The following is a 13,928-nucleotide window of genomic DNA, read 5'->3' as shown; positions in this document are numbered from 1 at the left end:
GTGCAATTTTGATAGAGTAGATAGGGAGAAACTGTTTCCACTGGCAGGAGAGTCAGTAACCAGAGCACACAGATTTAAGATAATTATCAAAAGAACCTGTGGGGAGATTGTGGCAGTGTTGGATCCTGGATTTTCAGCCCCAGTATCCAAGCCTCACAGGAGTTCTTCCTATTGTGTCAGTGTTAATTTTCTATTTACGCTCCCCTCTCAGCCATTCCTTGTGGCCTTTCTGATTGATTACCTATACTGAGAGTGACTAAACTCATTTCACAGGATTCTTACATCAATCAGAAAGAAATCACTTTCATACAATCAGCCTGGGCTGGATTCAATCCCAGGCCCAGCTAGATAGGGGACAGTGTATAAAACCACTGCGTTTCCTAGCCTCTACTAGGATACAGATATTGTATAATGTTTACATTGTATTTTTGTCTCCAACTGTAAAAGTCATGACAGACAATGGAAAGTGATTTAAGAAGGCCTTAATGCAGTACTTTTATTTATATGAAGAAGTGTGGATTTCCTTGTGAATAGGTGGAGAAAAAAACCTGAACATCAAATGTTAAAGCAGAATTGCATATTATGTGAACTTACTTCCCAGTTTTTATCCTAATTTCTTTGTTTTTCTTTATCTCTGTTCCATCTTTGAACCACTTATATGTGGGTCGGGGATTTCCTGCTGCCTCACATTTCAGAGAAAGCTTTTGACCTTCCAGAAGAGTTTGGTTCTTCAGTTTCTTCAGCTTTGGAGGAACAGCTGTGAAGACACAAATTAACCTTGGAGTCAATCCACTGGAAGAGTGTCCAACAATTGCCGGCAAATACTGATACATAGTGATGTGAAGTAATCATTACTATTAAAAATGGTCGCCAGAAATTTCCTTGGGGGATCTCCCAATCGACTGCCACAGCTTCAACAGAAAATTGGCGAAAACGTGTAAACTGAGTTTCTGCCAAAGTTATGGTGGACAATTGGGCGAATCCTTTAGGAAATTCCAGGCATTTATGTATTTAATACTAAACAGGGATTCTGAAAGGTCTATAAGTTCATTATCATTTCTATCTCTTTTTTTGTTAAGTAACATGGAATACATTTCATCCTCACTGCCAAAATCTGTTTTTCTGTAAGTAAATCGTAGTGACTGCATTTGCTTTAAACAAATAGGCCAGCAATTTCCTCAGCGGTTCTCCTGATTGGTCACCAAAACTTTGGAAGAAACCTCGGGTAAACCACATAAACAGGGTTTCTGTCGATCTTCCGCCATAGTTACGGTGGGAGGCGACCGATCGGGAGAAACCTCGAGGAAATTCACGGTCATGGATGGACTGTAAAAAAATGTTACAGACTGTAACATTTAGGGTTCCTTTGTTAATGCTCTTCTAAGTCTGTAATAGAAACCTTAATACAATGCCAAATGGTATAAGAACATATATTCGATACAAATCACATATATGACAGAAGCTTTAGGAAGATTGTATGCAGCATATATTTGTAATATAAATATATATGCTGCTAAGGGTTGTTTTGGGCCTGAATGCACAAGGAGGGAATCTCTACTTCTCAGTACGGTTATCTGAAAACACTTGTCCACAGTGAGTTTATCAAAATGCCTCAATTGGTTCAGTGCTCAAGAGTTATCACAGGACTATTTTCAATAACCTGCTTAACACAGGTGTACATTCCACTGCAATACTGCAACTTAATTCCTAAAATTCCTATCAGTAATTTAATAGGTTTTACTCTGCAATTATCAGTATTATTTTTCACATTGCACATTTCACTATTCCCCTGTAGAACCCAATGCACTGCCAACTTGAAATGTGTGGAAGCACAGAAAGCTAACCAAATGCAGTTGTGTTCTATCGTTCTGCTGTCTGTTGACCACTGCACCTATAAGCCAATCTGAAGCACAAAACATTTTCAAATAACATTTATTGACAATAAGATTATAAAAAGAGCTTCTGGTGTGAAAATATAAATATATTGGGAGTGAAATTCAACTTTGGCAGGGGTGCAAAACAGGGTGTAGTGGATCGGCCACTTGCTGTACAACCCCGCTAAATTCTCCTTTTCATTGACTAATGGAAGCAATATCGGGCTGGGTGTGTAATGGCCGCTGATCCGTTACGGCCCATCCAAAGTTGAATTTCGACCCCATAAAGTCATTTCTATTTATGTAATAAGCTCACCACACAGTAAACAGAAACAATGTGCATAATAGGCAACAGAGTTAATATTCTGTTAATAACTAAATCAGATTATTAAAATTCTATATTTACTTTCTTTGGAACATTTAGATGATAAATATAAGTTACTCCTTGGCAAATAGTGGATTATGTAAAATAAACCATTGAGTGGTACAAAGCTACAGAACTTGTGAGTGTTGTGTTACAGAAGTAACATACGAATGTTAGGAATAGCCAGGCGCTCGAGCCTGTTCCGTCATTCAATTAGGTCGTGGCTGATCTACACCTCAACTCCATTTACCCGCCTTTGCTCCATATCCCTGGATACCCTTACCGAACAAAAATCTATCTAACATTTCTTGCAGTATGTATTTTTTATTTTCCATAATCCCCTAATCCTGACATTTGTTTTCTTTGTCCTAACCTGTTCTGTATTATCATTTGAAGATCCTTCTGGTATCCTATTTTGGTTGGAGGATGGATGGTGGGGGGAGGGCTGATATGGGGCTGTGGTCTGCAGGTCAGTCATTAGGAGTTCACTCAGTCATTATGAGGTTATTGGTTCACATTGGGCAGCTCAATTCAATGAACTGTGGGAAAGGAGCTACCAAGAGGTGAGAATGATAGGGAAACAGATCTGAAGACAGACAAACACGTGCAGGAGAGGAATAGGCTGTCAAAAGTCGGAGAGCAACTAGGAAGAAACTGTCGACCATCAGGGTCAGTAGTTTTGTCAAATAGTTCCAACAATGCAACACAAGATCTGTAAATCAGTGAGTGTAGTTCACTGAAATAAATCACACAGGTTTGGTATAATTTGAGAATAGCAGACATTCGTGGAATACAAAATTCTTGAATGCTACAGACCCAAGAAAGTATTCAAGTTTTGCAAAAAGGGAATAAAATTGGGATTCTAATCTTGATCATCGCTGGGAATTTCCTCAGGGGTTCTGCCAAACGGTCGCAGTAACTTTGGTGGAAGATGGGCGGAAACCCCTGGAGTGATTTTCAGTTTGGGCAGGCAGTGGAAGGTGCACTCATGACACCTGCCTTCAATCACTGTCTTGAGGCCCAAGGCATTTTAAGGGCCGCATTTTGTGACTGTCGGCAAGCTGCAAACATGGTACCAGCACTCACAGGCAGCTTGTCGATCGGCGGAAGGGTGAGGAGGGAATTCCGATGGATCCCACCTGGAGCCGAAATGGATGTTACATCTTAATCGGGGAAGGGGGTGAGGACAGACTGGCAGCGAGCCACAAGTTTTTTTTTGAGGAACAATGATGCTCCTCCTGGCCCCACAAAAAACATTTAAAAAACTTATCTGTGCTGTTTTGTGAGCAGCCTGCAGAGGTACCTTTAAGGACCGCTGATTAGGCCACTCAATGCCTGGTACAAATGGGCGGAGCGTGCCTGATCAGAGGCCGTCAAAACAGACCCCCTATTTCGGCATCTATCTGGGGTTACCGCCGTAAGTTACGGCAGTTAATCAGGAATTCCCAGTGCATGTATTTCACATTGGAATTACACTTTTGACCATGACCGACGCTAATATAAAGGGAAAAAATATATTTTAATCAGTACTTGTGAATCTCATGTTGCTGGGGAAGTAAATAGTAATTTGAGATGTCACCGTTACGGCTGTTACACAACCCAATGTACAAGCTCATATCTCTAACAGAAAAACAGCACTGTATCCGTCAGTCACATGATCAATATTTTATATTTGTTTCTTTCAAAGGAAAAAAAAAAATTTAACACTTGAAACAGTGTATGTAAACTACATAAAAGCAAATCAAATACAAGTACCAAGACACTTAGCCAAATCAAATGAATCCAGTAATGCTGAGGCTGCTGGAGCTACAGTTCTTTCTGGATTAGGTCATTACCTCACGTTCTAGGTTGAGTAACTGGTTTTTAGCTTACTTGTAACCCATCTGTTATAGTAGGTTTGTACATAAGTCAATCCACTATTGGAGGCTAGTTTTGACTCTAACTCCAACTTTTTTAAATGAATTTTCATTACATTCATGACAACATCAGCGGGGATAAAACAGCATCAATCTAAATCTATTATATCTATGTATATATCTAGCTGGTTGTCTATATCTTAAAAATCTTACATTGTTACACAGTTCCCGTCAACTTTTCATTACAAATCCCTGTGTCCACATTTATAATGGAAACGCCCTATGTAAACTTCACTGCAATTACACCCTTCTGCTAGTGGTGCTGTAGAACCTCAGTTTAGCGTCTCCAAATTCCTCTGCCTGTCAGACCAACAATTCCTTAAACTCCAATCTTCTCTGCTTCCCAAATTGCCATATTGATATTTAACTATAATAATAATATTAAGTCAAGCACAAGTCAGGAGTGTGATGGAATACTCTCCACTTGCCTGGATGAGTGCAGCTCCTACAACACTCAAGAAGCTCGACACCATCCAGCTTGATTGGCACCCCATCCACCACCTTAAACATTCATTCCCTCCACCACCGGCACACCGTGGCTGCAGTGTGTACCACCTACAAGATGTACTGCAGCAACTCGCCTAGGCTTCTTCGACAGCACCTCCCAAACCCGCGACTTCTACCATCTAGAAGGACAAGGGCAGCAGGCGCATGGGAACAACACCACCTGTACGTTCCCTTCCAAGTCACACACCAACCTGACTTGGAAATATATCACCACTCCTTCATCGTCGCTGGGTCAAAATCCTGGAGCTCCCTACCTAACAGCACTGTGGGAGAACCTTCACCACACGGATTGCAACGATTCAAGAAGGCGGCTCACCACCACCTTCTCAAGGGCAATAAGGGATGGGCAATAAATGCTGGCCTTGCCAGTGATGCCCACATCCCATGAATGAATTAAAAAAAATTAAATCAATTTATTATATAAAAAAGAATAGAATGTCTGACTTTAAAATGCATTTTCTAGGTCAATTATCCCTTGCCCTCTAACCCTACTTCAACTGAAGTATACAGTTGGTCTTGACTCCCTGTGAAGCAAAATTGAATATTAACTAATATTTATCCATTGTGTATTAAAACTGGTGAGCAGTCATAGGATTGTAAAGGTAATGCACTAGAAGATAGTGTGGTAAATGTAACATGACCTGACCTAGTTACAGTAACAGAAGACACAGAAATCTCAACCATTAAACTAACCCCATTTAGAGTACTGCATTCAGTTCTGGGCACCACACCTCAGGAAGGATATATTGGCCTTGGAAGGGGTGCAGTGCAGGTTCACCAGGATGATAGCTGAGCTAAAAGGGCTAAATTATGAGGACAGGTTGCATATAGGCTTGTATTCCCTTGAGTATAGGAGATTAAGGGGTGATCTAATTGATGTGTTTAAGGTGATAAAAGGAGTTGATAGGGTAGATAGAGAAAAGCTATTTCCTCTGGTGAGGGAGTCCAGAATAAGGGGTCATAACCTTAAAATTAGAGCTAGGCTGTTTAAGTGTGATGTCAGGAAGCACTTCTTCACACAAAGGGTGGTGGAAATCTGGAACTCTCTGCCCCAAAAAGGTGTTGAGGCTAGGTCAATTGAAAATTTCAATGAGATTGATAGATTTTTGTTAAGCAAGGGTATTAAATGTTATGGAATCAAGGCGGGTACATGGAGATCAGCCATGATCTAATTGGATGGCGGAACAGGCTCGAGGGGCTGAATGGCCTACTCCTGTTCCAATCTTCCTATGTCAGGTGAAAATCGCAACACCCACCCCATTGAGCAAAATTTTGTCCCCTCGCCGAGCGAGGGAGATTGCCCCCTCCCACGCTGACAAAGATTTTAATCTTCAACCCAGGAGGAAATTTTCAGCCCTCAACCGTTCCACCCCCAGCTAAGCAAGAAACAGAACGGAAAAACACAAAAGGCAAAAAATATGGGACCTCCCTCCACTGAGCAAATATATTGCCCCCGCCCCCCTCCCCATCTTTCCCATTGAGCAAGAGTTTGGCCCACTACCCCCTCCTGATGAACAAGATTTCAGCCCCCTTACTCCCCCCTCCCAAGCAAGATTTCAACCTTATTGCCTCCCATTGCCCCACTGGTTGGATTTCCTGTTCCAACCCACCCTGGCTATCACTCCCATCTTCCCCCAACCCCCACTGGCTGTTATAGCCTCTCAAAGGCTACCCCTATATTGCTACATTTCCCCTTTTACAATAATCCCCTCCTCTCCATTGCTGTCCCATTCACAACCTTCCTCTCACTGGATGTATTTCTCCTCCTCCAATGACTGGTTACTCCTTGCCTTGACAGTCTTCCCTCCCCCCAGCATGAATGGATAACCTTGAAATATTTCCCAAGTAGTACACATCCTTTTAGATCCTCTGTTCACCCGCGATGAAAGACTGATCAATGATGGCTTAGGTACCACCACCGCAAGTAATTTGATTTGACGTTTAGAACAAGTTTGGCAGACAAATCGGGCATCAGGGTATTGATCCTATATCTCTCCCCGTGTCCTCACCATGTTCGCTGGATTTCGCAGGCAGTCCACTGAAGAATGCCCTATCCTGTGCCCCTCATCTCCCTCGCGTTTATATAGCGCCTTTCACAATGTCAAGATGTCCCAAAGTGCTTCACAGCCAATAAAGTACTTTTGAAGTGTAGTCACTATTATAATGTAGTCAAATACAGCAGCCAGTTTGCGCACAGCACTGTCTCACAAACAGCAATAAGATAAATGTCCAGTAAATGGGGCTAAGTTCAAATTCAGCGGGTCGCTAAACAGGCTGTAGCAGTTCAGACACCCATTATACATCCCACCTGATCTTCCTTTCCATTGAAGTTATGATCTGCTACTTCCCGTTTTACACACTCGCTGAAATTGAATTTTACCCCCAATCTGTTTGTGTGTTGGTTGAAAGAAAAATTTTGGTCAGGACAATGGGAAAACTCCAATGTGCTTCCTGAAATCATGCCATGGGATTGAAGTCCACTTCAGACCGAAAATCCAGTAACTCAAAAAAGCCACCCTTGACCATTCTGTCTGTGCAAACCATTACACCATCTCCAACCTCCCTTTCCTTTTCAAAGTTCTTGAACGTGTTGCTGCCTCCCAAATCCTTGCCCGTCTTTGCTGCAGCTCAATGTTTGAATCTCTCCGATCAGGTTTCCATCCCGATAACAGCACCAAAACTACCCCAACTAAAGTCACAAATGACATCCTCTGTGACTGTGAACGTGGTGCAAGCACAGCAGATTGAGCTGGTAATGGGCTAAGCTGGGAACAGAATGAGGACTTCTAAAATGGGAATTTAGTAAGAGTGGGAATTCAGTGCAGAGGGAAAAAGAGGTGCTACGTAAATTAACTAAGGGACAAAAGCAAAAAATGAAGAATAAAAGACGGAGAAGGGGGGAATTCAAGAAATTTAATTGAAGGGGGTTTGTCTTTGTCTTTTTTTCCTGCTTAAGGTTTTTTTAAAACTCAAACAAGCTCAAAATTTTAAAGTTGCAGGAGAATGTGCTGTAATTTGTGCACTGTAGAAATTGTGAGAAGTGGTCAGCCTTACTGAGTGACAGGCCATGCATCAAAATATTAGGGAAGGAGAAGATTTTATAGATGAGGTATTAGAGAAGACCACGTGGGGGTCGGTGTAGGAGAGAAGACCCCAGCACCTAAAGGAGGAGGGTGGGTCTCTGTTAGAAATAGGGCCAGAAGTCACGGTGGGGCATCCCTAGTGCTCTCCAACACTTTATTTCCTCTGAAAAGAGATGATGTGGAGCCTCAAGAGTTGGCTGTGACAGGTGAGGATGTGCCATGTACTGAGGGAACCCAGCAGCTTGTTAATGAAGGAGGGTAAAGAGAAAGAGTAGCTGACAAGTTGTGGTATTAGGGGATTCGATTATCTGGTTTACAGAAAGAGTTCTGTGCAAACTGAACCCAGAAAAACAAATGGTACATTGCCTCCCGGATGCACACATTGAGGATCTAACATTCCAGGTTGATTGAATGCTCGAGGACGTAGGTGAGGAAACAATTGTTGTCACCCCATGTAGGAACAAATAACATAGGTATAAGCAGACCAGAGGTCCTTCATGCTAAATTTAGGGCATTAGGACGGAAGCTTAAGGGAAGGACCTTAAGTGCAATATTTTCTGAAATAAAACCATTATCACATGCTAGTGATAAGAGATAGAGGGTAATTAGATGGACTAACACGTGGTCGAGACTTTACTGTAGGGAATCAAGGTTTTGGTTCACCGAATCATGGGACACCTTTTGCAATAAAGGAGATGATACAGACCAGATGGATTCCACCTAAACAAAAAGGGGGGTAGACATGGTGGCAGGCAGGATAGAGAGAATGGTGGGGCCACGTTTAAACTAGAAGCGAGGGGTGGTTACGGTGGGTGTAAGAGAGCACCTGCACTAGTTAATGGGGTAAAAGTTTATCTGAGCCCATTTTCAGGCTGTGCAGGAAATGCATGCGCCAACCAGAAAGCATGAGGCCAGTCCACAATTGGGCTTCAAGTCTCATTTCAATAAACTGGATGAACTGTCAGTGCCTATCGTGCCTCCAGAGGCAGCTCGCCCATCTCCAAAAATGAATTTAGCTGGCGGTGGACTTTAAATACATGCCGGGAAGGGGGTGGGGGGAGGACAACGGCAGGGGGGTCGATTGCGGCCGTCAGAGCCTGTTAGCACTCCTGCTCCTACTGATGCCACATGAATTAAATTTTTAAAAAAAAATGTACTTACCTATTTGGTAGCAGCCGCAGGCTAGGCCACATCCACGCCTCAAAACCTGAGCAGAGCAGGCGTGGTGACTGCTCCGCTCAGGGCAGCCCAATTGCCCTGATGGATCCTAAAACAGGTGTTACACCCTCAATGGCATGTGCAAGAGGCCTATCTTAGGTGGCCACACCGGATGACTAAAAAATGGCCTGATCCAATTTCGAGATGTAGTTCAGGTGTCCTTGGATCTTAAGACGTTGGTCCCTGAAATTTGGGACGACGAGGTCCAATTTCTACCACAATAGATGGTGAAAGAGGTGAACTATTATTAGGGGTATGCTATAGACCCCCAGGCCAGGTGAAAGCCTTGATCTGGAACTGTAGGATGAGATAAGGAAGGTGACTAGTAAGGGATCAACGCTAATAATTGGAGATTTTAAACTTACCAGAAATTAATTGCAAGAATAATGTCTCTACTGATAAGGCAGGGAAGGGATTTCTAGAGTTAATGGAAGACTGTTTATGACTCAAATAAAAACAAAAAATGCTGGAATCATCAGAACACGAAAGGTCTTCGATCTGAAACGTTAACTCTGTTTCTTTCTCCACAGACGTTGCCTTATTTGCTGAGCTTTTCCAGCATTTTATTTTTTTATTTCAGATTTTCAGCATCCGCAGTATTTTGCTTTTGATTTACTATTTATGGCTCTGTTTGTAAAAAAAGCCAACAAGGGGAGAAAACACCTTTGATTTGATTTGATTTGATTGTGAGTAATAGGGCGATCAAATCTCCAACACAACGGTGGGTGAGGCTTTAAGTATCAATGATCATAATCAAGCTACATCGAAACTACAGCAGAGAAACAGGCCAGTCGGCCCAACTGGTCTATGTCGGCTTTTACGTTCCACATCAGCCTCCTCCCTTCCTACTTCATCTAACCCTATCAGCATACCCTTCTATTCCTCTCTCCCTCATATGCTTATCTAGCTTCCCCTTAAATGTATCAATGCTATTTGCCTCAACTACTCCTTCTTACCACTCTTTGGGTAAAGAAGTTTCTCCTGAATTCCCTATTGGATTTATTAGGGACCATTTTATATTTATGACCTCTCGTTTTGAACTCCCCACAAGTGGAAACATTTTCTCTATGTCTACCCTACCAAATCCTTTCATTATCTTAAAGACCTCTATCAGGTCACCCCTCAGCTTTCTCTTTTCCAGAGAAAAGAGCCCCAGCCTGTTCAGCCTTTTCTGATAAGTATATCCTCTCAGTTCTGGTATCATCCTTGTGAATCTTTTTTGCACCTTTTCCAGTGCCTCTATGTCCTTTTTATAATATGTATGGAGACCAGAACTGTGCACAGTACACCAAGTGTGGTCTATCCAAGGTTCTATCAAGTTTAATATAACTTCTCAGCTTTTCAATTCTATCCCTCTAGAAATGAACCCCAATGCTTGGTTTGCCTTTTTTATGGCCTTATTAATCTATGTCGCTACTTTTAGTGATTTGTGTATCTGTACCCCCAGATCCCTTTGCTCCTCTACCCCATTCAGACTCTTATTATCCAAGCAGTATGTGGCCTCCTATTCTTCCAAAATGCAGAATGTGATCGCATTTGACATTACAAGGATTAGAGAGGTTATAAATACCTAAACAAAATTGCTAAATTTTAAGAGGATGAATTTTATGCGCTTGAGAAGTCTTGTCAGAGTGGGCCTGGCAGGTTTGAATATAGCTAGGGGAGTGGAGGAACTATGGAGTTCCTTCAAGAAGCTGATTCTGAATGCAATGGACCAATGTGTACCCATGAAAAGCAAAGGTACCAAGCTTAAAGGCACTTCCGCCTTGTTGAACGGGGCTACAAAGCAACTCAAAGAAGAAAAAATGGCATTTAAGGCCATGAATGAAATGACACCGAATTAAGATGGATTCAATACGAAAATGCATGCTAGGAGTGTAAAAAAGGCATCAGAATGGCAAATAAAAATTTTGAATTGAGTATGGCAAGAGAAGTGCAGGATAATAATGAAAAGTTTTCAAATTATATTAAGGGATAAAGAAAAATGAGGGATGGAGTGGGGTCACTGAAGTGGGATCGGGTGAGAGCATGACAATGGATGCTACTCAGACTGCAAAAGTGCTAAATAAGTTTTTGCCTCAGTTTTTACCAAGGAGGAGACAGGTAAGGGAACTAGAGGCTGTTGCAGAGGTATATTGTGATGCTATTCACATTACTACCAGCATGGTTGCCAAACAGCTGTGCAAACCTAAGGTAAATAAATCTCAGGGGCCGGATAAGATGCATCCGAGGATTTCTTAAGAACTAAGAGAGGAAGTTGTAGGAACTCTGGCATAAATCTTCCAGAAATCACTGAATACTAGAGAGGTGCCTGGGGTGGAAAAAGGACAGATGTTGGGTTGCAAAAGTGACCCAGAAAACTACAGACCAGTGAGTTTGATATCCATTGTGAGTAAAGTTATAGAAACCCTTATTAAAGATAAGATCATGGAGCATATGGATGGAAATAAACTCATAAAAGATAGCCAATATGGGTTCTTGAAGGGGCAGTCTTGCCAATCTAAATTGCTGGTTTTCTTTGTGGGTGTGACAAAGGAGCTTGATAGCGGTAAGGCAGTGGGTGTGATGAACTTGGATTTCTATAAGGCCTTTGGAAAAGCTGCTATTGAAAATAAAGAAAGTGGGAATCAGTGGAAATATTTTATAAGGGATATGTAATTGGTTGACTAATAGAACTCATTGCACAAGGGTCAGTGGTACAGGGATTGTCATCAGCCTGGGAGAATGTTACAAGTAAGGTCCCACTCAGGGTCTGTTTTGGGGCCTCTTTCACATAATATCTTCAAAGGGACAAAGGGACAGGAGTAAGCCATTCATCCCCTAGAACCTGTCCTCATAATTTAACCTTTTAAGCCCTGGTATCATTCGGGTGAAACTGTGCTGTACCTCTTCCTATCTTTCCTGAGGTGCGGTGCCTGAATCTGATGTAGTACTCCACGTGAGGTTTGTACAAATGAAGCAACATTTCCTCACTTTTGAATTCCAACCCTTGAGATGAAGGCCAACATTCCGTTCGCCTTTTTAATTACTTTTTGTACCTGAGCACTAGCTTTTAGTGATTTGTGTACATGAACACCTAAATCTCTTTGTTCCTCCACAGCTCCTAGTCTCCCGCCAGTAAGAAAATATTCCAATTTCTCTTTCTCAGATCCAAACAGGATGACCTCACACTTCCCTACATTGAACTCCAAATGGCATAGTTTTGCCCACTCACTTAGTGTCTCTATGTCAATTTGTAACTTCCTGCTCCTATCCACACAACTTATTGTTCCTCCTAATTAGTGTCATCTGCAAACTTGGATACACAATTCTCTCCCTATTCCTTCATGATATATATGGTGAAAAGCTGAGGCCCTGGGGAACACCACTGTTCACATCCCACCATCAATGACATAAATGATCACATCATAAATGATCAGGAGCTAGGAGTCACAAGCTCAGTGCCTGAATTTGCAGACGATACACACCGATGAAGGCGATAGATTGCAAAGCTGAACAGAATAAGCTACAGGGGGATTTGAATATACTTGGGAATTGGGCAGATGAAATTCAATGTAGAGAAATGCAAAGTGCTTCACATTGGGAAAAAATCCATGAAGGGACTATTACTTAAATGGAAAGAAAATAATATGTATGGAAAATGAAAGAGATCTGGAATTCCTGACTGACAATAAATTGAAGCTACTGCAATAACGCTTGATGTCAGCGAGTAAAGCAAATCAAATGCTGACATATATTAAAAGGTCAATATCGAGCCAAAATAGTCTCACTAAGTGTCAAAAGTATAATGAAAAGGAGAAAGAAAAGCAATAAGTTAATGCTTATTTATTCCTGATCTGAAGCCAGAAATTTACAAACCCCTTCCAATCTGTTAGCTTCTCTCACTAATTGGACGTGGAGCATTGGCTTGCTTCCCAAGAATGGGTCATACAATCAAGCAAAGTATAAACGGAGCTCAATGAGTCATTCCATTTCAAGAGAATCTCCAATTGCAGTCCCAAAAGGCAAAGGAACTAGTTGGGTGTTTCCACCTTGGGCTTATCCTCCTTCAGTTCTATAGTCAACGTGGAGAGACCTTGTCTTCCTTGTTCCTCTCAAACATATCTCAAATACTGACATGCCCTATAGGTGAAGTCATTTAAGAAAACAATAGTTACAATGTAGGATGTTGTCTCTCCTGCAGCCGATTGCTAATATAAACCTTAGTTACAACTATTCATATTCCATATTTTTCTCTCTCCATCCTACATGCCACACAAAACTGGTGGCTGCATCAAAGATAAATACCAAAGCTTCTTGAGATTTTAACAAAAAGGAATGATGGAAATCTAAAAGAAAAACAGAAAATGCTGGAAATACTCAGCAGGTCAGTCAACTTCTGTACAGAGAACAGGTAAGTTAATATTTCAGGTGTACTCCTTTGTCAGAACTGGAAGAAATGACAGATAAACAGCATTTCAAAAGGAGCAGAACAAAGGGAAAGGAAGAAAGAAACAAACGCACACACATACGCACACAAGTAAAATGGCTGTTACAAATTTCTGGTCTGCACTAGATATTCTATTGGGTTTAGCATCACTGGTCTTTCCTGTAAGCAGATCCTGTGCCCCTTATAATCAGGAGTTCACCTTTACTGCCCAATATTTAGTCACATGATAGTGACCCAGAACCGGACCGATAAAATCCGTTGTTGTATGAATTAGATCCTGTAATCCCACATGGGCCATTATGTACACTTCTCCAATCTTCCAAAAGGCAGTCTGATGAATACTTTACTGAGACGAGGCTGATTATAGATCAACAAGCAGATCCATTTTCCAAATAGAGCAACATTTTATCGTAAATCTCACCTCACTTCAACTTATTTTTTCTAAATCTTGTAACATGGAAAATAACAAAGTGTGCCACACTGCTCCTGTTGGCAGACTTCTGACCAGAAGGCACCCTGAGACAGGTAAAGGCTGAA

At 41.7% G+C, this 13,928-nt stretch overlaps 1 protein-coding gene across 2 annotated transcripts in view; it reads right to left on the bottom strand.

The window, feature by feature from the left end:
• Nucleotides 1-13,928, bottom strand: part of LOC137332456 (pro-neuregulin-2, membrane-bound isoform-like) — a 563,304-nt gene that overhangs the window by 98,615 nt on the left and 450,761 nt on the right. For both annotated transcript variants that reach the window (XM_067996313.1, XM_067996314.1), the window contains exon 2: nt 595-757. In XM_067996313.1, the coding sequence (XP_067852414.1) occupies nt 595-757 (163 nt within the window). The remainder of the gene's footprint in view (nt 1-594; nt 758-13,928) is intronic.

This window comes from Heptranchias perlo, chromosome 14, assembly GCF_035084215.1.
Source record: "Heptranchias perlo isolate sHepPer1 chromosome 14, sHepPer1.hap1, whole genome shotgun sequence".
Taxonomy (NCBI): Eukaryota; Metazoa; Chordata; class Chondrichthyes; order Hexanchiformes; family Hexanchidae; genus Heptranchias; species Heptranchias perlo.
The sequence above is the reverse complement of the archived record's forward strand: the minus strand, read 5'-3'. Positions and strand labels throughout refer to the sequence as shown.